This window comes from Aythya fuligula, chromosome 7 (assembly GCF_009819795.1).
Source record: "Aythya fuligula isolate bAytFul2 chromosome 7, bAytFul2.pri, whole genome shotgun sequence".
Lineage (NCBI taxonomy): Eukaryota > Metazoa > Chordata > Aves > Anseriformes > Anatidae > Aythya > Aythya fuligula.
The window spans coordinates 14,543,183-14,567,959 of NC_045565.1; the positions used below are offsets into that span (position 1 = coordinate 14,543,183).

Consider the following 24,777-nt stretch of genomic DNA (forward strand, 5'->3'; position numbering starts at 1 on the left):
GCATTAGGCATTCACATTACTTGTTGCTTCAGGTACCTTTCATTCTAGAAGAAAAGTGGGGTTTAGTGTGGTTAAAAGAAGGAGAAAAAAGGCTCCACATTCAAGTAAATTCAAAATATTTTACAGCATTCATTTAGGGTTTTGGTTCATCAGGTACTGTGGCTCTATAACAAGCCACATTCATATTTAACCAAATCTGCATCACTTGGAGAGTTCTCAGAATTATATGCAGGAATAATGCTCTATCTAATATTTCAGTTTAGATCTTTGTTTAGTAGAGATAGGGATCTGTGAACAATAGAAGATATATTGTGTCTTTAGTGTATTCACTCGATCTAAACATCAAGTCCTCAGCACTTAACATAATGAGATTCTAGTTAAAGTCTGGGACTTCTAGGTCTTCAAGCACTTCAGAATAACGTAGGAACAAGCACAATGGCAAAATAAATGACAATCTACAGCTTGGGGTTAGGCATTATGATAAGAATTCCATGAAGACAGACTGTACCACAGGTATGTACTGGTACATTCTTTAGCTGAGGTACTCAATCCATGCTTTTTTGAAAGACTCAAGAACATGTAATCCCTAGATCTGAACCACACTGATAGCTCCCCTTATCATAAATAATGCATATACCACTATTGGACATTATGCCCAGCTCTGTATTTCCCATTCTGTGGTGTGAAATATTTTGGTTTTCCTCTAAATCATTCAAAAACTAGACTTGGATTCAATGTTTGCATTCTACATCTACAATCAACATCTTTATTCTTTAATGTTAAATGAATGACCAGATTACTGGATTAAGTAAAGAAAGCGAGCTTTTACCTGAGAGAATCTCAGACCTGTTTTATGTCTTTCCTGTCTCTTTTGAAATGAGGAAATGAACACCAACTAATTTTCAGCAGAAAGGTGATATTTTTCAAAATATATCTGAAAAATTACCATTGCTGCTCATTTGGGTAGCTTTAACAAATATTAAAAAGATTGAAACATCCAAGGAAATTTAAACATCTACACTATAAAGTGTAGATCCCATTGTAAGAACAGCCACTGTCAGCACAATGAACAGCCATGAAACCCAACCCACTGTTACAACCACTGCTATAAACACCTCAGAATAAACCTATGTGGAGGTTTCCTGTGCAATTCTTAGTACCTAGCGAATACAGTTAAAAGAAGTGAGATTTCACATTGTAAGTTTAGGCAACTGCAATTGTGAGTCCACCTCCAAACCCAGCTTCCTAACAACCACCCACCTTAGTCTGTGCTGCTTTCTGCCATCCAGTGTGCCTGACAGAGAAACTAAGATGACAGGTTTCCCAAACTAAATCATACTATACACATCGGTGACATGTAAACCAAAAACTGCACAACGTTGGTAACAAGTCTTTATGTATTCCACCTATGTATTGGTCTGCATTTTAAAATATTTTTGAACAGATTTCACACTATACAAAACTTCAGGTATCACACTAGGAAACTTTTTTACACTGTAATTTTTAAATCAGCTTCTTCCGTTTACAGGAGAAAAACTGTGGACTACCTGTAGCTGAAATACAAAACTAGCATTTAAAGACAAAAAATAGTGGAGGATTATAAGTATTTTTGTGATTTAGAGATAAGCTTTCATATTTGTACAGTGTATCTAGACAACACACGTATAGCACCATACAATGTGTGAGCCATGTTAAAGGAGTAGAAAGCTCTTATCAGAACTATCTGGATCAAAATAAAACCACAATAAAAGGAGAGAAAGGGCAGAGTACAGTAATATTAAGAGATATCCAGGAAAGCTCTCGCATGAGAGGAAAAGTTCTCATGTTATTCTAGTTTTCACATGGGTCAATTTGGCTTTTTATTTGTATGTCTCCTTCTGTCTCTCCATATGAATATACTTACATACACATGGTAATATTACACCAATTCTAGTGTTGTTTCCGATCTGTATTCTTCATTCATTTGTGTCCCTTCTGTAATGCTACTGTCATATATTAAGTGATCTTTCCTGTATTTCATTTATTTCTATTAAATGTAGATTTGAACATTAAAAAAAAATCTGTAAAGAAATGATTGCTTAAAAAGAAGTGATCCAAGTTCACAAGAGCTCTTTTTCAAATATGCTATCCACACTGAAGAGAGGAATCTGGAAGGCCTCTCTGCTTCTGCAGACTGCTTTATCTTCCCTACAAGAGATCACAGTTCCCTAAGGCTCAAAACATTAATGAAGAACAGTGGTTATCTTCTCTTCGCTGGGCAGTTTGTATACATTAGATGCTTTACAAGCATTTCTGCAACTCCTCTGTTAAATTATTGGCAGCACACTATAAAACGCATACATTATTTCTATAACCTGAGTAGCTCAATATTCTCAAAGCATCAAAATCAATCTTAAAATTATGAAGTTAAAAAATGCTAGAATAGATCAAACCCTGGTTATCATTATCATTGACTTTGAGAGCTTACCAATTTGACAATGGTATTTTAAGTATGTCTGTGAGACCAATAAAACCTCTTCAAAGAATACTACTGACAGGATTTTTTTTTCCTCTGATTTTGCTGACTGATTTCTTATTTCATTTACCTGTCTTCCCTTTAGTAACTGCAAAGCTCCTCCTTGATACCCCTCCACCCAAAACAGACTTCCACACACACCCCACACACACTCTGGGATCTCAAAGATGAATTCACACTTCATGCTTTGTAGATGGAAATATGCTGCATCAGACATCAATAGTATCAGCAAAAATGTTCTTGTACGTTCTTCATCAAAGCATGACCAATTCACATTTTACTGTAGCAGTAAATAATAAAACAAAACAGTTACTCAAAACCAACCCACAGAATCCTGGTATTAACCTGAAATCTAGCCAAATACTGAGTACAGTTATGACTTTCATGGCTCAAGAGACACTCTTGGCAAATTTCCACGGCCCACAAATATAAAAGTTACTCTGCTGATTTTTATTTATTTATAAAGTCAAAAATAAATGCAGAAATCATAGAATCTGTAGTTATTATTCTCCTCAGTAGGAGGATTTTGCTTTTTAGTAGGAGGTAAATTGCTCTTTGTTTATGTTGTCTGTAATAAAAGCCTGCACAGCCTTGAGAACAGCCTTGTCCTCACTCTGCAATTACAAGGAGAGGGCTTTCATGGTCTGTGCTCTAAGACTCTGCAGGCCTCAGTTGGCCTTTTGGCCACAATTTGATCACCCTTCACTTTTGTAAAATCATATATTACACAACTTCAAATCTCCATAAGGGTCAAAGTATGGGAAAATGATTTAATAATCAAGTCCAAGGCCAGCCCTTGCAGATAATTAGTTTTTACAGACCATTATCTATAAGCCTACAGACTGAGGGCTCCAATTCAGCAGAATATTTCGGCAAATGCTGAAATATTTATTATGAATAAACTTATGCAGGCACTAACTTCAGACATATGCAGCAGTGCCTAATTGGTTATGAACAGACTTGACCATCCATCTAAACATTTTCATGTATTAAGACCTTGATTTGTACAGCATTTCATTTGAATCTGTACAGAGTTAAAACACCAAGAATACACTGACTCGCTTTTAATTGCTGCTACTGCACAGAAGCTACCACATTGAACCTATTACCACCTTCATTAACATAGAAAGAAATATTGCTTTTCTTTCTTTTTTGCTTGTTTTTACTTTACTTTATTGTTTTAAGAGCTATTTGAAGTATAAAAACTTAATATCATTTCACTGCACTCTGTATTCCACTAGAGGTCAGCCTGCAACAGAACCGCAAGCAAACACAGGAACTGCAGCACTCCGGTAGCACTGGCATTATTTTCTTTCTCTATTTTATCTATTAAAAAAGATTTCTTCAGAGCCATAACTTAGACCTCTCACTAAAATGGAGCAACAGGAAGATATAATGGTGCATTTCATTTATGAATGACCTATAATAAATTACTATGAAGTATTCCAGGTGCCAAGCAAGAGAATGCTTTGTCTGCACATGAACTATATTTCACATACTTTAATTTGGCTGACACATAAAACTCATTTGACATTTTGCAGGTATTTCTTTGAAAGGATATTTGGTTCTTGTTGAGCGTTAAGGTATGGAGGTGGGGTAACCTGGGTAACAGAAGGTCATTTCCGAGTAGATTGTTGTCCAAGATCAGCTCTTCCAAGTAACTGAATGTTTTCAGTCCTTCTAGTGACCTGCAAACGACAAAGACAACAGGAAAAATGATACTCCACTAAATCAGGGAGGCCATTATGAGCTGAAATAAATATTTTAACCTTCCCTTTCAAGAGTGGGAATAGTTTTGGTTTGGGCCTGTCAGAAGAGTGAATGACAAGCATTAGTGGCAAAGGGAGTGCTGGCACTGCAACACATCCTTCACATGCTGGCAGGATGAAGGATGGGGGTCACTTAGTGAGTAGCCAGGATCCAAAACAAAAGGCTTCAGATATGGGGCCTGCAGGATGAATTTGTCAATGTCTTGTGCCTTCAGGCACCCAGCCTCGCCTGACCCTAACCTCCATTCCCAAGATAAATAACTCTGTCACAGTTCACCTTCATTCCCTGGACACAAATTTAAGTTGTCATCCATCATTTCTGCCAAGAAATATCATACCCCGCTAACAATAATAAATACAACTTCAAGTATCATTTCTTAGCAGTTACCCTACATGCAATAATAGGAAATGGAAAATGTTTTTATTTTTTTTCTTTTTATTAACCACTTAATTTGCTTCTCCATGAGTCTCTGCAAGCAAAATAAAATGTCCTCTACAAAATAAAATGCAGAATTACTGCAGACAGAAAAGACATTTACTTCCTTTTTGGAACTTTCTGTCCCACTGTCAAGCCACAGGTCAGACTGCAGAGAGCAGCTTTAAAAAGGAGCATTTCACATCCATGGAACATGGATGATAGGTTGAAAATAAACAGCATTCTAGAGGTATTTGTTCCCCTGAGAGTAAAGTATAGGGGGAAAAAAAGACCACCACCACTTCTGGTACCTATTCCAAACTTGATTTTAATGGTAGCACATTCCAGTAGGGGGAAAAAAATATAATAAAGTAAGGCTCATGGTATATGGAGTATACACACAGACACACATTCACAGCTTATTCACCTACCAGACACCTAAAGATATGCTGAGACTGCATGACTTGACAGCTGATCTACTATGCCTACCAGTGGAAAGATCAGCACTGTATCTCTTGAATGTTTTATAATATGTGATGAATAAGGGAGATATGGTCTATACTATTTATTCACTTTCCAATGACATTTATGCTGAAGGGATTTCCCCACCCTTCCCCAGTTTTTGGCAAGGATCAAAATACAGTTTAGGTCCCCATTAAAGAGTTCTACAGGCACTACAACTGGAGGAAAACACAAGTATTATTAGAAAGTATACGGATTTCAAATTAGACAATTTAACATTCATCTGTCCAACAAAAACAAATTACAGCTCTTGTAGATGCAACTTACTGACCACTTATAAATCACAGTTAGAGGGTTCAAACGTTTATCTCCAGAATATCAAGTCTGTGACCTTTGAACAGAGTACTGTACGTTAAACTTTTAAGTAACACTCAGCAAAACACAGAAACAGTATATTCCAAATCCAAGGACTCCTAAATGCTTCAAGCCCTGTTGACTTGGCATTCGGGAAGGGAGATGGAACTACTAATAATGCCAGGTGGATACAGGGCAGCCAGACCTGAAGAAAATTTGCCAAGCCTACACCCTACGGCGTATCTATATTGTTACCACATTCTGAGACTACCATTTCTGAAACTGCAGGAACAAAAGTCTGTATTCTAAATGTACTGAAACTACCACCACAGTAATAGTCATGCTTTTTGCACTTGCCTTTACACAACCTACTTTGGAAAAGCTTGATTCAGCCTGCATGATCTGTACAGTGCTGCGCAGCATGCTGTATTAAACTAGCCATTTCAGCAAAGGGGTCGTAACAGACTTGGCTTTGCCAAAGTCAAGATAAGGAGATCAGCAAACATTTCAGACAGTGCTTTCCCCCCCAAGTACCTTTAAAAGGCAAAATAATCCAGAGGAAGTAGCAGTGAGTTTATCAAGCTGTTATGAGTTTTCATTTCAGTTTATTTGACAAACCTAGTTTAGCAAATTCCCCTTAAATACTCTTTATTATATAAATAGTGGATTATTTCCAAACCTCACATTTTAATGTAAGACTCTGACTTGCCAAAGGAGTTCAGAGAAGGCCACCTCCTTGTCAACACCACAGAGCCTTATGGGATGTTAATAGGTCCTTTGTGAAAAAACATTGTTTGGGCTCTGGTCAGTGTCAACATCAAAATACACATTGTTCCTGAGTTATGTTATGCAAATATAATACTCTTATCATGAGAATCAGCAAATGGTTGGCAACTGGCAAGGAGAAGAAAGCACACATCCAAAACTGCTGCAGGGGAGGCATAAAACAAAATGACAAGCCATGAAGTGGGACAAAAGGCCTTGAAACACTAGAGGGAGTTGCCTATTGAAACAGCCTTTCTTTCACAAGCCTAGCCTGAATACACGGGTACTAGTTTCATAGATAGGCAGAGAAAATTGTGCGCAAATCTCCTTACACCTGTCTGGTTTTGATAATTTTTGCCATGTAATGTTATTAGCTGCTCAGTTAAAAAGGAGCTGTGTTACACAGGGGGTTGCTTATTAATTGTTGTTTTCATGTCATCAGAGCAGTGTGCATTTGGTGATTTAATCAGCTAAATTCAGAGCCCAGGGAGATGGGAGGGGTTGCCACACTACAGAGAGGGTGTAGACATTAACATAAATTTACATCCATATGTTATTTCAGTATTCATTGAATTCTGCTTTTTTCACCTTAAACAGATGAAAAAAACTAGCACCAATGTAAAATTGGAAAGACAGCTGGTAAAGAAATAACGAAAAATGTGTTCATCATCATTCAATGATACTGCCTACAAAATCCAAGGCAACAACATCTATAATCATAATATATAAGGAAATACTGCCCAGCAATTGTACTCTGAAGTTAAAAAGCGTGCATAGAATCCATGGAATAGGTTTTAGGTGACTTGGCAAGTTACAGTGCAAACTTCAGCATGTGCTTCACTTTCCCATCTGCATTACCTACCTAAGAAAGGATTGCTATTGTAAATTAATATGGAAAGCATTTTGAGAAGCTGAAGTAGGAATCAGTACAAAATACCAGCATTTTTATTGAGGGTAAGATATTTATATTAGCGCACTCCAAGTATTGTCATGAATCCATTACAAAATAGGAGAGGAGAGCATACACATACATACAGCACAGTAAAAAACACGCTAACACCATAAAGGGACAAGTATAAAAAGAGGGAAATCCCAAGGAAGACAAACAGACTAAAATTAATCTGGCCTGTTTTCTCCTAGTTCACAGCAGAAAAATTGTCTCAAAACAATCTTACCATTACAATAGAACCCGCACTGAAAGGGCAGTGGTAAGTAGCTGTTCCCCGGTTTAAGAAAGCTAATAAACATCACTAAGGTGTATTGCAGGTTGCTTTTCCCTGCTCTAATGACATGAAGTGTGCATTATCTCACCCACAGGTACCATCTCAGTTACCTCATTGCAGGGCTCACACTCTGCTCCCAGAGGAGAGCAAGTGCTGCCAAGAGATTTCCATTGCAATTTCCCAAGTCACATCAAACCGACAAAACATCACAACGTATTCAGCATCGTCTCATTCAAATAGAAAAAACTTTAAGTTTCCACTGTAATTAACCCTATCCTCGTTAAGATAATTATGATCAAGCTCCCTGTCACAGCTAATATCACAGCATCATTGCCTATGGCTCACGCTTTGCCCTCATTAGCTTACAAAAACATTACGCTAAACAGGAAACTGACTCCCTCTGCAAAAGGACTTAAGATGTTCTGTAAGCAGACAGTAAATAATCCTTTAGAATACAATGGTCTCAGAAATGTCATTTTATCCACGTCCTTCAGCTAATCAGTCTGATTTCTTCCAGCTTTCTATTCCGTAATTCATTCATGATTTGTAACAAAGTTTTAATCATAAAGGAATGTCATGGCAGAGATTTTTCCCTCTATGTGTATGCATGGCAATTGTCAGCTACACTATTTCATACAGTCCCTCTGGCCTGATGGGGATTTAGTTACAATGAAACTAAAGAGCAGCTCTTCATTTTGGTAATATTTGACAATGAAAACATGAGAGTTTATAAATGAAAAAAAGCAGAAGCCTCTCAAGCAATGGACAAACCTTGGTACTATGTAGCTGTCCCTTTCCAGATCTGTTCAGATGTATATTCTTAAAAGGTGTTTCTCACATCCTACCCCACTCCTCTGTTAATAAGACAGCTGACTCAAGTCTAATGACTTTTTCCTCCTGTTTAACAGGAAAAGAGAGAGCAGTTAACAATATGTAAATGAGAGTGTTTGGCTTTTGCCTTTAAATTGATTTGTACTCTGTTGACAAGAGATAGCCATTACCAGAAGTTAAAGACAGAGCTGTTACAAAACAGGAACTTTTTAAAATGTCTTTTTTCTTGCCTTTTATGTTTTAGCAGATTACAGGAGAGCAGAATCAACATGAGAACCCTCGCGCAAGATAATTTCATTATTTAAAGAACATAGATGTAATTTCAATTTATTTAGCACCTGCCAGCCAAGGCAGACAATATATATATATATTTTATTATTATTATTATTTTACATTAATGAATTACTCTTCAAAAACCTGCTGAGCTTAAAACTCCATTTTGTAGTAAAGCAGAGAGGTGAAGCGACTAAAAAAAGGTGACCTTCAGCAGTTTTCTAAGAGACGAGAAATAAACCCCAGAGCTCCTGACTTCTAGTCCTTTGACTTAACCTCACTGAAGCAAAACAAGGAGTAATAAATAAATTATATGTATATAATACGTATATATATAAAAACATAAGATAGACACATAAATTTAGATTTTTTTGTATTCCCTGGGAATCCAAAACAATTTCTGTTTTACTTGGATTGTTTCCTGTTCAATTTTAATTTCAATTTAATCAGAAATATAGCATACAAACAAAGGAAAAAATAAATGAGCTGTATCCAACTGTTCTTATAGTGGAAGGGGTCTGTTGAATCTTCTGTGCAAATTAACTTGTACTGAAGCCTCCGTCCAAGTTCTACTCTCAAACTTGTTTTGGGTGTTCTGTTCTAGACACACCTCTCACCTGTAAGAACAGAAAGAGAACACAACCCATTTCAAAGAAAATAGAGCAACCAGAATTCTGTTCTAATCCCAAGGAAAACCACTCTATTATAACTACAAAAATACTTCAAATTGAAGTTTTGTGCATTTCCTATGCATAAAGATAGCAATGGCAAATAAAGATTTATTTTTTTCAGGATGGTTTTCTAGTTTCAGAAAGCAAGCAATAATGGAGAAGCCTTTTTTTTTTTTTTTTTTTTTTTTTTTTTTTTTTTTTTTTTTTCTTCTCTCTCCTTTGTATAAACCAGTTCTCCATCAGGAGAATTCTCTGAAATAGCCATACCTACATGCTGGAGACCATTTCTAGTGTGGGCCATACCCAAAACTAGACCATACAAGTCCCAAAATAGGAATCATGAATTTCTGTTCAATGGAGAACAAGCTTACCAATGTTAACAAAACATAAAATGCTTTGGTTTTGCCTAATATCAGAGAGAATATGCGTATTTTGCAAGATGTATAGAGGAAGCATTCAGCATCACTTCCAGTCAATCTGTTTCCAGCATTCTATTCTTATATAGAAAATATATGGAGGCAGCTCTTTGAATAAAACTCAAGGCCAGTCTGTGAATATGGTCAGCAAAAGAGAAGATAGAAAGAAATGAAGTGACCAGAATCATTAAATATCTATCCTTTATAAAGAGCTTACTACTGAGATTAAATCTGCATATTTGAAGTACAAGCTTCCAAAAGAAAGAAGTAAAGATCTCCGTAAGAAAAGATTAAACCTGTGTTATGAACTGAATCTACCATTAGTTTCTGAGTCTTTTCATATTAAAGGTCAGACTTAACTCTCAGACATATAATGAAATGAATATCCATCCCTCATTCTTTTCTTTTCTTCATACACTGAAAGCAAATGAGACTACCTGGGATATTTTATTACCAAAGAAGTTAGACACGAAAACATGTCTATGTTTTATGGGAGAGATTCGTGTAAATGGGTGAGATTCATGTAAATTCAGAATTAACTGCTTTACAGTCTTGCTTTGAGTCTTAGACAGCAAATTCTACTGCTTAAAAAAAAAGCACAAACTATTCAACCCCTGCAAGCCACCACCCATACCTAAACCTTAAAAAAAAAAAGTCAATAAATAGACAAAAAAAGATAATCTGGCTTTCTGAATTCTACATATTAAGATTTCACAATTCACATTTTGAAACCCTTTCCTACCATTATAAAATATGTATGCAGAATTTTTAACTTTTTTTTTTTAGAGACAGATTTTGCTATTAAGCAGCAGCTCCTCAAACAATGGAAAACAGCAATACAGATTCATTTAATCTATCTGTAGAAATCCAGTTATTTATAACCCTTTACAGCTAATGACAACAGACGAGCACTTCCAGAAGCTGAAGCAGACCTTCAGGTGAGGCTCAGTCAAGTACGTATGTTAGTAAGGCATGAACACAGCCAATATATACAAAGTCTTGTAATGAAAGAAGAAGAATTTGCAATGTTAAGGTAATATAAGCTTATAGAGCTGTGCCTTGTTAGGGTGCATTATATACCTGGTGAAATAAGTTACAAATCCCAATTACAGTTTCCAGTAGCTCTCATAACCATATGATGAGTCAAACATTGAGATCTTTAACCACCATTCTCTTCTACCAAGACTTCAGTCAAAAAATAAAAATAAAAATCTGGTCTAACTCTATTATGAAGCAACTAGACTGACTGGGTTAGGACTTAAATTCTCTGCTAATTAACCTCTCAAAGTCTCACATTTCACTGTGTGCGTTTAATACAGCTCTACTTAAGAGGATATCCAAATAAGAGAGCTCAAGCTGTATCATTCATATCAAGCTTCTTTATGCTGAATTACTTTTTTATATTACATCTTTAGGATCAAACACACCAAGATTTTATATGATATTACTGCTACAATTTTGTGTAAATTTAAATAAAATTACAATAAATGTAGTGATATAGCCTATGGCAAGCCAGTTTTCACATAAACTGTATAAAATATTTTAAAATAATCCAATATGGATTACAAAATGAGCTCTTAGTCATCTAATGATTGAGCATGTAGCATGTAACAAAATACAGTTTGCAAGACACAGCTAAAAATTACCCAGCATAGAGCTAGTGACTGCAAGCATTCATATTTTATCAAAGGGCATTCTGGAAAAAACACCACTAGGAATTCCTTGCAGTTCAATGTATGCACCACTTCAGCAAGTATGGACTTTGCATCCTTCTGCTAAAATTTCCTGAAAGTATGAATGACAAATAACAAGGATAGAAGAGCTGAGGGGAAAAGCTTTGGATGCAAACATCTCTTGCTTCACGCTTTCTCCCAGTCTTAACATGGAATTCAGTCACAAAAAAACAAGTGGCCTCAAAACTCATTAACAAAAAAAGTAAGCAACTGCTGTTTCCTGAACTCAGAAGAATTCAAGGAAGTATAAGTGATTAGAAACAGAAAAAGAACAAATCAGGGTTTAAAAATTATAAACCTACCTGTTAAAAAATAATAATACAACTAAAACACTAGAAATGTATTTATTCTTAAAAGCTCTTCACAGTTCCACATGTTAAATTGAGAAGCTATTTATAAACCTTCTAAAAACAGTATTATAATGGAAATATGAGCAAATTCAAGCACAAAGGCAGTGCCATAATGAAAGCTGTATCTTGGATCAATCTGTCACTCTGCAATTCAGACAGTAACCTGACCCCTCCCCTTTTGCACAGAGAAGGGGGAGTAACAAGCCTGTAGAGTGAGTAGAGTAAAGCCCATTTCGACTACTACTGTTCAGTGAGAAGGGGGAAAAGAAAAGTAATTTTTCTCCCATCTTCCACAACAACCAAGGCTGAGGATTGACAAGCAAATTGACGCACTGCTCAGAGGGCAAAAGATAAATGTTTGATGAATTGGCCATTGCTGGAGGAGTGATGGGCTTCATATGTGCATAATGGACTAGCTGCCGTTCAATTCAGATTGCCTGCCAAGATAAGAAACCATAATGAATGGACCAAGCGCAGCCTGTGCCATAAGAAAGTATAATCTGACTAGTTTTAATAAACTTAATAAAAAAGATGAAGCAGAGAGAGGCAAGGGGACTGGCCTTTGTGACCAGCTCTAAGAGGTGAGAACAACTAATAGACTGCTCAAGCATGATAGCAGAGAATTGTTAATGGACATAACACTGAGTCTCTTGATGTTAAAAAATATCTTTAGAACAACTGAAAATCATAGGGATCTACATATGCACATAACGTAGACACTACAGCACTTGTTACACAGCATATAACTGTCATTTATTCATTCTTTCCTTCTGCTACTTACCCTGCACTTTTTCTCCCTTATTTCCTCTATCCCCTTTGCATAGTATCTTACTCTGTACAACAAACCAATAATTTTACCAACAACCCTCCAGAATCAAAATGACCTTCTAAGTAAAACCCAACAGAATGCAGGCTGTTTCTGACAGAAAGGTTTTGGCATAGTTTGTACAACTATACCACTAACATTCACTCCCAGTGGAGAAACATCTTTTACCATCAGAAGTGTTCACAGTTGGTGCAATTTCATTTGCTTTTGCAAGCTGTTTCCACCAAATATGGAAAACTTGCCAATATGTCTATAGCAAACAAACAAACAAACAAAGAAAACTTTATAGCACAGACAAGACTAAATTGCCAGTACTAGTCCTTTTGGTCATGTATTTGCTAAATCGGAAATGAATTTCCAGCTGATACTCTTCCCCTCTATATCTACAACCTCTGTTCTAACCTTCTGCCCTTATGCAGCACCAACCAGCACAAAACAAAATCCTCTACTTTATGTATTCAGATTACCACCCCCTTGATGTCACTTATGTAGCCTGTGTCATATTTTAAGCAGAAATGATTATATGCAAGACGGATGTCTAGTTTTCAGTATAAATTTTATCCAACTGCAAAAGGAAAGTAACTCATTATCAAGCAGCTCAGTAAGGCTCCCACTAGTGAAGAAAATAAAGTTTTACGACAAGAGGGTCTCTCCTGTCTCTCCCTGTGAGTGAGAAAGTGAGTGCAAGAATAAGACAGAAAGGGAAGGCTCAGGAGTGCTGTGTGAATTATAGACTGCCTCTCAAGATTCACAGCTCTTCGTGGTAGGAGGTTAATATTCTCACATGTCATTAGGTCTGCTGGCTCTACTGATGGCTCATTGAATCAGGCAGCAAATTATTTCCTCATGCTGCAGAGGACACCACACTTCAAAGGGAAGGAGCCAGGGTCAAGACGGCTCTCCAGTTCGATTAATGAGTTGGGATCAGCAAAGGTTGCCTGTAGGTAAGAATGTGACTGAAGCTTTTGACAAAGCTGACTTTTTGAACAGGACTTGACCCAGGCCCCTTACTCCCCTCCCCACCAAATTTTATTTCCAACATTTGCCTCTGACTGACCTGCTCAGGCCTGTTGGGATAGTTTTGACCTCCTCAGACTTTGTTACCAGACACAGGAGCTGTCTGCCTATGTTTGATGAGTCTCTCCCTAAAGGCCACACCAGGATCATCAGAATACTTTGGAACTGGACAGCAAAATAAAGTGAAGTAGATCGATACATATATATATATATTTTAATTTTTGCAATAAATTTGTTGAGAAGAGGGAAAAAGGAAAAGAAAAGAATATTTTTTTCAGTATTTCAGATTTCAGCATTAATATTTCTAAAAATCTGCAGATAATAACACAAAAATTATTACAAGCAAATATATGTTCCAGCTTACATAGATTTGTTAAGAATATTCCTAGCAAATAATGCATTGTGAATAATATCCCTCTAAAAAGTTTTTATTTTTATTGTCATGGTGGCATGAGATAACAGAATTAAAACTTAACAGACACAATATTCACCTTCTTCTAAAAGCTCAAAGGTATCCTTAGGCTGATGTCTCCAAAATGCTTAAATGCATATTTAAATTAACAAAACACTGAAGTGGGATTCATTGCATTACTTTTATACATACATATATATACAATCAACTTAAATTGCCTTTTCTCAAACAAAAATGAGTAATTGAATCAACATGTAAACCACTGTTAATAAGCTTCCAAAAATCACATCACTTCTGATTACTGCAACAAGTGTTTTTTGTTGTTGTTGTTTAGTATTTTATCAATTACACCTAAAAAAATTTTTCACACGAGCTTCTGAATATTTAAAAATTGTTATGTTTTCCGGCTCAAAAGAAATTTATATGATAAATTTGCAGCATATTTTAAAACTTTTAGGTAAATTATCAGCCAAAAATGTTCAAGGATGGCAAAAAAAAATCACTGTTCAAGATTTGCAGGCCGAAGTTATATGCTAGGACAGCTGTCTCTATTGGAAAACCACACTTCTAGTTTTGAAATTAGAATACTTTTGTTTTAAAATGTAGCAAGCAAAAAACAGTTCTGATAGACCTCAAAATACAAAGCTGTGAGATTAGTGCCTTAAAAAGATCAAATCACTTAGGCATCTAATAACAGTTTAGGAAATTTAACTTTCAGTGTATATTTAAAAATCTTTTAGTGATCTCAGAGTGTAAGGCAAATTTTCATCTTTAATCTTCTATGTTTCCTTTTGCATTCAAACCATTATTTGTAATGGATTTCCTTATTGTAACTAGCACTTAAGCCCCAAAAGGGAGTAAACAGATTATTGGATCCATAAAACTTTGGATAAAAGCACAGAATATATGTACATGACTGAATCGAGTAAGAGTAACTAGAATCCTTTCAAGGAGACTACCTAACTGCTAAACAGTACATCTTCCATATGGATGTGCTTTAATTCTAAAATGCAAGTATACACAAGAAAGAGAGACAGCCTTTTCTTTCCATGATGTCTGTGCAATCTCTAGTGAATTGTATACTATGCAAGTGGAAGCTTGCAACACCAGAAAAGCCCTAAGAGGGGAAACACTTCTTCATGGGCTTGTTTAAACAAAATAACTTCATTACAGGGTCTGTCATCTGTGTTAACATTATATCCTGTTTCATCTTTTTTTTTTTTTTTTCTAGAAAGCTAGCAGCATACCAGAGATCATTTGTGAAATGTATATATGTCTTACATAACAGTTAGCAGGAAGGTATGAATCCTATACAGAAGAACAAGTCCAGCTGGAGTAGCATGAATCTGGCCATTTTGACACTCTCAGGAAGAAAGAGAAAATAGCTGCATTTGGGGCAAGGAGGAGACACTCAGTAGATACAAAGCAGAAATAGAATCACCATCACTTTCCAAGCATCATCACCAAAGCTTCTCATTTTAACTCCAAGAATGGCAAGAAGGGATAGGTAGAGACAGCACTAAATCAGATGGTGATAGAACTGAGAAGATGCATTGCTGAAACACCTGGATCTGAAGCAGAATCTCCCGGAAGCCATTTCAGGAATCCTAGAGAAGACGGATTCAGCAATTGCAAAGGTGCTAAATATATTCATGGGTCAAGTTTTGTATTTGTTCTCGTTTCTACTCCTAAAACTAAAAGTTTATGGTTGCGTCTTACTAAATATAAGTTTGTTTTGCTTTCAGGCATATCTAGTGTTTGAGGAGAAGGTAGTACCAATTAACAGGGTACAGTGTTTCTAGAGAGGCAGCAAATCTAAATAAAGACAATAAGAACAAGGAGTCCTGTACCGAACTCAAGATGAATTAGAAGGCCCAGCTGCAACGAGTACTGTTTTATACCAACTTGGATACAGTCCATCTGGGGAACTGTCGAGGCAATTATGGAGTTTTGGAAGGAACTCGTAAACTCATAAATCACCCTTGCAAAGAGCAGAAAGCAAGGAAACACCCCATGACTTTTGGGAATCATTACCACACACTGGACTCAATCAAACAGCGTTGCATGATTACTGCCCAGGACTGTTTGTACAATTTTTGTGTGTGTGTGTGCAACTGGGCCTTATGGTAATCCTGTTAAGATTTATATATATAAGTTCAAATTCAGAGATAAGCATGTGCTTATAACCTTCCCTGATCTTAATTTCTGATAATGCTTCAGTATAGTCTGTTCATTAATTCTCTCTAGTCAATGTTGGGATTTTGTTTTTGTTTTTACCTTCAATTAAACAATAACTGCAATATGCACTAAGATTGTTTACATAACTTTTTACATAAGTAAACAGCAAAATCATGGTCAAAACAAAGAAGGTTATTAGTTTACTTTTAATGTTCACTTTATTTTTTATTTTGGTTATTTTTCCCACTGCTCATATTATGCAAAATAACCAGTGATATTAACATGTTACCTCAGAAATGGAAGCAAAGTATTAAAGGGTTAAATGCTTTTTTTTCAAAACAACATACTAGGATTCAAACTCTGAAAGGACAGATTGTCACTCTTGAAAATGTGAGCATATAAAATTTCCTAGAAATGGACATGATGGACATTTCTTTCAATTCAATAGGTCATTTAAAAAAAAAGGAAGACACCTCAGAAAATTCTGCATAGTGTCCTGTTGTTAGGATAATGGCTCTGCATTGCTACACAGCAAGTATATTTAAAATTGAACCATATAAAAAATAGGCAGGAAAAACTAGAAGATGATAATCTTACAGCCCAAGAGGATAGACTAGAGAATCCAACATAGGGGCTGGTTTATTAGTGGTGCCTCCTCTCCTCCCCCACATCACTAAATTAGTAAAATTGCATAAAATCTGATTAGCAATGTCCAGTCCAGTATAAATCCCACCTTTAAAAGATACACAACCATGTATTTGATAGACTATGGATGAAGAAGGGGTTGATGAGCAAATAACAAAATACACTTTTAGTTGTCATGGTGCCTGTACTTTCTCAAATATGCTTCACACCTGAGAGCAATACAAAAAGTCCTACAATCACCTTACAAAGCAAGGGAACCACCCTAAAGACTCCTGAAGCAGCAGAAAATCCTGTAGTACCTTGGGTCCTCCTGAGCAGCATCTCAGAGACACTTACCCTGGTTAGTGATGGAGTGACCTGACAAGGAAGAGTCACACTGAAAACACAAGCTAGTGTTAATGCTCTATGCTGCCCTGGAAAGACACTTGGGAAGGAGTTTAGCTGCTATTTTTCCATGTCTAATGAAGAGATACAAGCTTCTCCACAGCATACTTGAAGAAAACATACGCTACAGGTTAGGAAAAGGCAAGCAAAAGGAAGACAACACTGAACTTCTAAGTCTTCTTTCTTTCATGTCTTACCATCATACCAATACATACAGAGCCAACTGAGGAACCAGAAGAGGTCATTCTAAATAGCATTATTTTAGAATCAACCATATTTTCTATCATGGCAGAATAAAAACAAAGACCATAACAAATGGAGATTGAATGCTGAATTACAGGTAGAATAAACTAATGGCTGAGGATGTGCTATTATATGCACTATCAAGCAATTCTTTAATTCTTATATGCACTTAACATATTTTGAACATAAAACTCAATATAAAACTCAAAGTCTGTAGATCAAAGCCATTTTTTTTCAAGCTTTAGTTGCTGAGTAAACACTGAGTAAAAAATTTAAAGATGTAACCGAGAAGAGAGGCCTGATTATTTAAGCTGCCATGGCCTCCGGATTTTCAGTCTTATTATCTGTAAAAAGAAACACACAAGTGGTTGCAACTTACTGTGCTTGAATCTTCAGAGGGTAATACAACCTTTAATAAAAATCAAGTTAACAAGAAACCCAAACCCTACCTCTTCAAAGAGTACAGATAGCACTTGACTGACTGAGTTGAATAATAAACCTGATGCCACTTAGAAATGCATCTGCCTTCCCCTCAGTGAAATGGTTGGGCCTTGCTGTGTGGAAGTGCTGGAGATTCCTGAACATCAATTCATCCATTTGAAGTCTACATTGCAGTCATCAGCATAACTTCGAACTATGCCATATGCTCACTATTTGCCCATAGAGGAATCTGATGACAATTAGATTTCTGAGGTGCACATAATTTGCTCAAGCCACAGAAATAAAGATGCAATTTACCTCACGCATTCTAATGTGAACACAGCCAGAGCATGTTGACAGAAAACACAAAAGTATCACTGCATACATGCGTATGAATTCGCCCTTACTGACGCAATTAGTTTTAAAAAATAAATAAATAAAAATTAAAGTGGCAAGTCCCAGTCCTCACATTACTGTACCTCCAAGCACAGTCACAGGGACCACAAGTCGCCAATGCTTCTCTGTTTCCAGAGACCACATCAAAGCACCTTTGCTGCCTCATGGCCTTTTACACAGCAACTTCAGCCACTTAGGAAAAAATGGCTAAATAAAGGCTTGGACTTAAAACATTAAAAGAAATAAATTGACAAGATTTTGTCTCAAAACCTTGTCTTGTCCTTACTGAAGGCTAAAATAAACTTAATTTTTGTTAAAATTAAAGCAAAAATTAAATCATCTTATTATGTAATTGGAACTAGGCCTCCGGCGCTAGCAGTAAAGAAGGGATTAAGGCCTGCACCACCTGGGTTGTCATTCTCATGGGCCCCATTACCACCCCCTTATTCGTTTTTATAGCCAACAGATTAAAATGCGAGCGCCGCAATCTTTGATCTTTCACTTGCTGACACAAATCCTTTCAAGCCTCCAACGTTTTCTGCTGAGGTAATTAGTACTAATTAAAAGGTTTCCAACAGCCTTTGCTCTACTTTTTCCCTCCAAAGAAATTGCTTTTACAAGTGCCTTCCATCTTTGAAATGTATGCATCGTTCACTTTCTTCTTTATCTGACTCTCAGAGATCAAGTAGATTAGTGACTCCATTATTCCCCAAGACAAAGCCAAACAACAGGTTTTTACTATCTCCCTGACCTGTTGAGGTGCAGGGTTTATATTCAGAAACAAGTGCCTATGCTTGTATTAAAAGACAGTCCAATTATGCACTAACAGATACAATGCGGGTTTCTACATTTAAGAATGGACATCATTTAAAAATGTAGTGTTTTCTCTGAAGAGAGAAAGGCAACCGTTCACTAATCAAACTGACAAGTTGTAGAACTAATAACAGGTCTTGCTTTGTTTTCTTTTCTTTTTGTATGTTTGTGTATCAGGAAAGATGCAAACAATTTCTTTCTCTTCTTTCCCTCTCCTCCCACCCTTTCCTCCCCTTTCTTCCCCAATTTGAATTTTTGATTCATATTTGCGAGTTTAAAAATATAGTTTAGGGAGCACCTCCTTGAAAGATTTTCAAAGTAGAGAAAGTCCTGTCTGAAGTAGATTTTGTTACTATAATTAAATAATGTGCCCTGTTACAAGCACACTGACGGCTGGAAAAATAATTACTGAGATGAAAACACTGTTTTATAGTATGTCTGAAGTACTAATGAAAGTCCAAGATTAAAAAAATCTAAAAGGAAAAAATGAACAGCAAAAATGAACAATGCTTTGCATTGAGAAAGGGCTATGTTTTGAATTTACAGGTTTTCAAATGATCGTTCAATCGACATGAGCACTATATGGATCATTTTTCTTTATGAAAACCTGGAAGCTTTATGCCTGCTGTGATAAAAATAAATTACACTTCATGCAGCAAAAGTGCTATTCAAAAAAGAGGACAGTTCTCAAGCTCTTAAAGTTCGCACTTCCTATTGAAAATGACAGCAGCTCTCTCTCATGCTGTAGTATCTCTGGCACAATAGATCAGAAATCATACACAGAGCCACAAGAGGCTATCTAACTTATCATTATATGCACAGGGGTCTATTCTCCTCTCGCGATGCAAGCACAAGGCTCCTGCTGGCACTAATGGGAGCTACACGTGCATATCAAGGACAGAAACAAAGCGACAGTGCATCAACTCTCCTAACCTGAAGTTACAAAAGTTTTTAAATAGCCAGAAAGGAAAGTCAATAAATTGTCTCCTGTTCATGCCAGCTCTTCTACTTCACTTTCACAACTATTCTACTATGGTAGTAATTTCTTTTTGTGTAACTTTCCTCAAGAGGATCTAAAAGCACTACAATCTCATCAATTCAGTTTGTGTTATTATGCCCCTGTGAAGTCAGTTTTATCTGACATATCTTGCCCAAGGTCATATGGAAATTATATGACAGGGCCAGGAATTGCACACATTGGTATCCTGGTAGTTCCCCGTTTTAACCAGTAGGCCATATTCCTCCTCTGCATGCACTACATCCAATAGTAGTCGTAGAAGCAGGAGCTAAGATAATCCTTACAGCCATGGAAATGCTGAAAAAAAGATCCTTCACCTTTTTTGAAAGACTTAAGTCTTTCAAATAAGTTGTTATACATTCAAAATACTACATGAAGCAAGCAAAATCAGAAGTCTGTGAATCATCTAATGTAGTGGTTCCAGTCTCCTCACCTTCTTAGCACATGGTCACCATTACCATAAAACATGAGGCCATCCCTGCAGAACCAACATGAGTTAAGACAATACCATACCTTAGTTTTAGGCACGCACAAGTGAAGCAGATCACGTGGAGCCCTCACCCAAATCTGGACGAATGTGAGAGCCAGACAAACATATTCACAGTCTCTTCCTTCAGAGGTGTCTTTAGAAGCAATATAGCTATTTTTACAATTAACATAATGTATCTTAATACAGGTTTTCAAGTCTATTAAATGTTAAATTCTTAAATTCCAATTAAATTACAAATTCTGAAATTCATAAGAAATAGGAATTTGGACCATAACATGGAGGAAATTGGATTTAATGAAAACAAGGTGAATATATATGTATGTATGTATCTTTCCATATGCCAGAACAACATTTTACATTGCTACTGAGGTGATAATATGTAATCTGATGGAAGCAAGCAACCTGCCATATACTCGCCTAGTACTAAAATAGCTAGTGATTTTAAAGCTAAGTTAACATTACCAAAAGACTTTTGAGAGAGTCTTTGGGTCTCTCATCTTATATAATCAGAATTTATGAGGAAAGAGATTTCACCTGAAAAACAAAGAAAAAATCTAAGATGATAACAGAGAAGGTGGCTATATAGAAAGGGGTTGCTGAGATTAAAACTGATCTCTGAGATTATCAGTTGCTGATAATTATTAATAATAATGCTGAGATTATCTATCACTTCAACAGGACCACTCTCATGGACAAATTTGGATGAGTAACACCACAATATACAAAATAATTACACTGCCTTTAAAAATATAAACTGCCAAATTACTGCCCCTTCTTTAATTTGAACTTTTCATGTTTATTCTTGGTTTTGCACATACAAACTCCTTTCATGTTCATCAGAGATACCTTTTCCTCAATAGCTGTAATTCTCTCAAGAGCAAAAAATTAGAGATGCAACTTTAGGGAAAATAAAATCCATAATCATGAAGCTCACAATAAAATGACACGCTTGCAGCACAGTAGGCAATGTTAACATACATATTATAGCAAAAAAAAAAGGAAAATGAGTGTCATGTTTAATGCTTCAGAGACTCTGGAAATGAAGCTATCTCAATATTTACTAAATTGATCAAAAAAAGTAAAATGACAACATCTGATAGACTTCTTGATGAGAAAAAGTTGTTTGGCTACTTTACAAGCTTTTTAGGTAACTGAGGATTGATTTAAATTCCAATGGTATCAGATCAATAAAGAAAAGGGACAAAAAGTCACTGTCTTAGGTAGGTATTCAGTTGAGACTCTTTCCAGACGGTAAACAGTTGCTGTAGCCTTAAGGTTTAATCTGTCATCTACTATGTGACGCAAGGATCATAAGCATCTAACCTTTTAACATATATGAAAAGGAAGGGAAGAAAAGCCCTCCCACGAAAGAGATATCAGATGAATTTTTGATACTCATAAAAATCGTTCGTATTGACTGAGGTGGGGCTGTGATGAGGGAATACATTATATATACTGCATCCTAAGTCTTCTACCTTCTTCTTCCCCACCCCAAAGGGTAAAATAAAATAAAATACATTAATAACATTCAAATCTACCCTGCCATCTCAATACAGTGTGCATGTGATGAAAAACCAGTAAAGAAACATTTCAATTTGAAGCTTCCAAGGGGTAATTATAAACAAGAAGAAGAGAAAAATATTTTTGAAATTATGAAAAATACCTTGACAGTGACTCCCTTAGACTCACATTTAGCCCTTGAAAAATATTCTGCCAAAGGGTGCATTTTGACAGGGAAAAGATGAAGAGTGGAGAGAAGAGGCAGCAGTCTGTCATAATTGATGATACTGCAATGCAAGTTGAAGTCAAGACTGAATATTTACAAAACTCATTCAGGGTGAGACTTTTAAAAGGGGGAAAAAAAGCTAACAAGCAAACGAGGATGGACCCAACCTTTTGAAAACACAGTGGGACTACACCAACCAAGATTAATTCAATACAGTCAATACAAACATATCACATATGCAAAATAATTCAAGGGACTTTTTCATAATTCAGTATTGTATGAGCTTTAATACAAACCAAAAATGCTGGAAGATTGGGGTGGGGGGATCTGTAATCTGTAAGGCCTTATTTGGAGATACATTATTTTAACCCATTGAAGAATGACACAGCTGAGCTGAGTGACTTCAGTTACAATAGGACTCCAGTGCTAGAATTTTTGACCCCAAATTATTGGTTTAAGCCAAGCTCAGGCCATCAGTTTGCAATTTTACGGTGTCATAATAATTAAGCCAATCTGAGTATAGATTGCTACAGTCTTAAATTCCTATTCTTTGCTTTTACTATGAGACCTCACCCCTTCCCTTCTGTGGCACGCTGACTCACATGAAATCCTGTGGTTACACCATTCAGGGATAAGATGCAGTCAAAATTGGCCTGAAAGGAAAGGCAAGAAGGCGAACTGCCGCAACCTAAACTAATATGCCTACTTTGTTACTAAAGAGTATTTGATGGACAAAGTGACTATGTATTTTGCAGTCTTGGTCCAGCTCCAAGTGGGGAGGTTCTTGAAGCAAATTCATCTGGTACTTTTGTTATCAAATTCAAAGCGAAAGACAGATTCAAAATGAGCGTGGAGACTAAACTTGCCTAATTATTAACAGTGATGTGTCCAAGGTCAGGGCAGAGATTCGCCACTAAAGCAAAGCAATTCTGTTCCCTCCTCCATAGAGATCATGAAGCTCATCTTCAGAAGTTGTCAGTTTGGAACTTTTCAACAACAGTGAATTCAATTTCATTTAAACAAATACAACTAACCCTACTCCCAAAGCGTGATGCACGTGTCTTGATACTAGCAATAAAAGTTGGGCACAGATGTATGCAAGGCAACAAACCATCTAAATGTGAGTTGACCTAGCACTTATAAAATTGATAGGAATTACAAAGACTACAGGAGTAAACAGGGTTTGAACTAGTATTAGATAGACATCAATAACGATGCCATATTTATTACTTGGAGTTTTGAAAGTTAACAGTTTGGGAATATAGTCTCCATATTTGCCATGTGTTCTATCTACAGGACAAATTTGTAGCCCCATACATATATATATACACACACACACATATACACAATGTATATACACGTACAATGAGCTTTTTTTTTTTTTTTAATAAATAAAAAACCGTTTAATGTATGTTTCATATCACTAAAGAAACTTGTCAAAAAAACTAGAATCTTTCTTTTCAACAATTGTTAGGTCTAAATTGCCTGACGAAAAAAAATTATCTCCATGTTCCTCATATTCATTATTTGCACAAAGAAAAGGTGGGTATAAACATATAACAATGAGGCATAAAAGTGAGCATGAAATACGTGCCTTTTAGTCCTGAAGCTGTAGAGGCAGTTTTGCCAAGGCTGCTCTCAAGAAAACCCCAACACACAACCTTTAACACACCGTATATTTCTAATTTTCCCATTAATCCATCCTCCTCCAAAATACTTAAAGTTTAGAGCTAACAGAGGCCTGGCAAAACATCCATCCAGGCCATCAGAATGTGTAGCTCCCCTATAACATAAATTTGGAAGTACACAAGAAGCAGTTATCCCTGCATTACAGCTGCCATTTCACTAAAAATAAACCTAAATAAATTCAAATACTGCTTTTTCTCCTAATAGGAAAAGGAGAGCAAAGAGGTAAGATACTTGCCCTGCAAAAAGGTAATATAGGTAATAAGGTAATATTTTCAGGTTTTCCAACCACTTCTAATCTAAACAAGGGAAGGAGAGAAGAAATTAGCCTTACACTGTAAGGTTCCAAGTATAGTAGGAAGAACAATGCAAATAAATGGGATTATATTTTTTTGTCTATTGAAAGGAACAAGAACAGCATCTATTAAAGTAGCTAGGAAGCTAAAAGAAGTATAATTTCTGTAGTGTTTCATTTAACTTTTGTTTGCAGACCTCTAGGTTACCATGATTCTTCCCCAATATTTCAAAATGGAATATATGTAAAAACACATAGGTATGTTTCTATTTTCTCAATGCTACAGATACTTTGCATTGGTACTTCAATGGTCATAGCATCTAATAAACTGAGGGGATTCTGTGAAACAATTATTTTCTTACTGATGTTGGAATCTCAGATTTATTTTTTCTCTAAATTTCACATATATCCAGGACTGCATTTGTATTATTTAACAAGAATAAAAAGGATG

The 24,777-nt window shown here is 36.2% G+C and overlaps 1 protein-coding gene across 1 annotated transcript in view; it reads right to left on the reverse strand.

The window, feature by feature from the left end:
- Nucleotides 1-24,777, reverse strand: part of LRMDA (leucine rich melanocyte differentiation associated) — a 461,971-nt gene that overhangs the window by 57,073 nt on the left and 380,121 nt on the right. Inside the window, exon 5 of the mRNA XM_032191153.1 lies at nt 4,077-4,203. Coding sequence (XP_032047044.1) covers nt 4,077-4,203 — 127 coding nt within the window. The remainder of the gene's footprint in view (nt 1-4,076; nt 4,204-24,777) is intronic.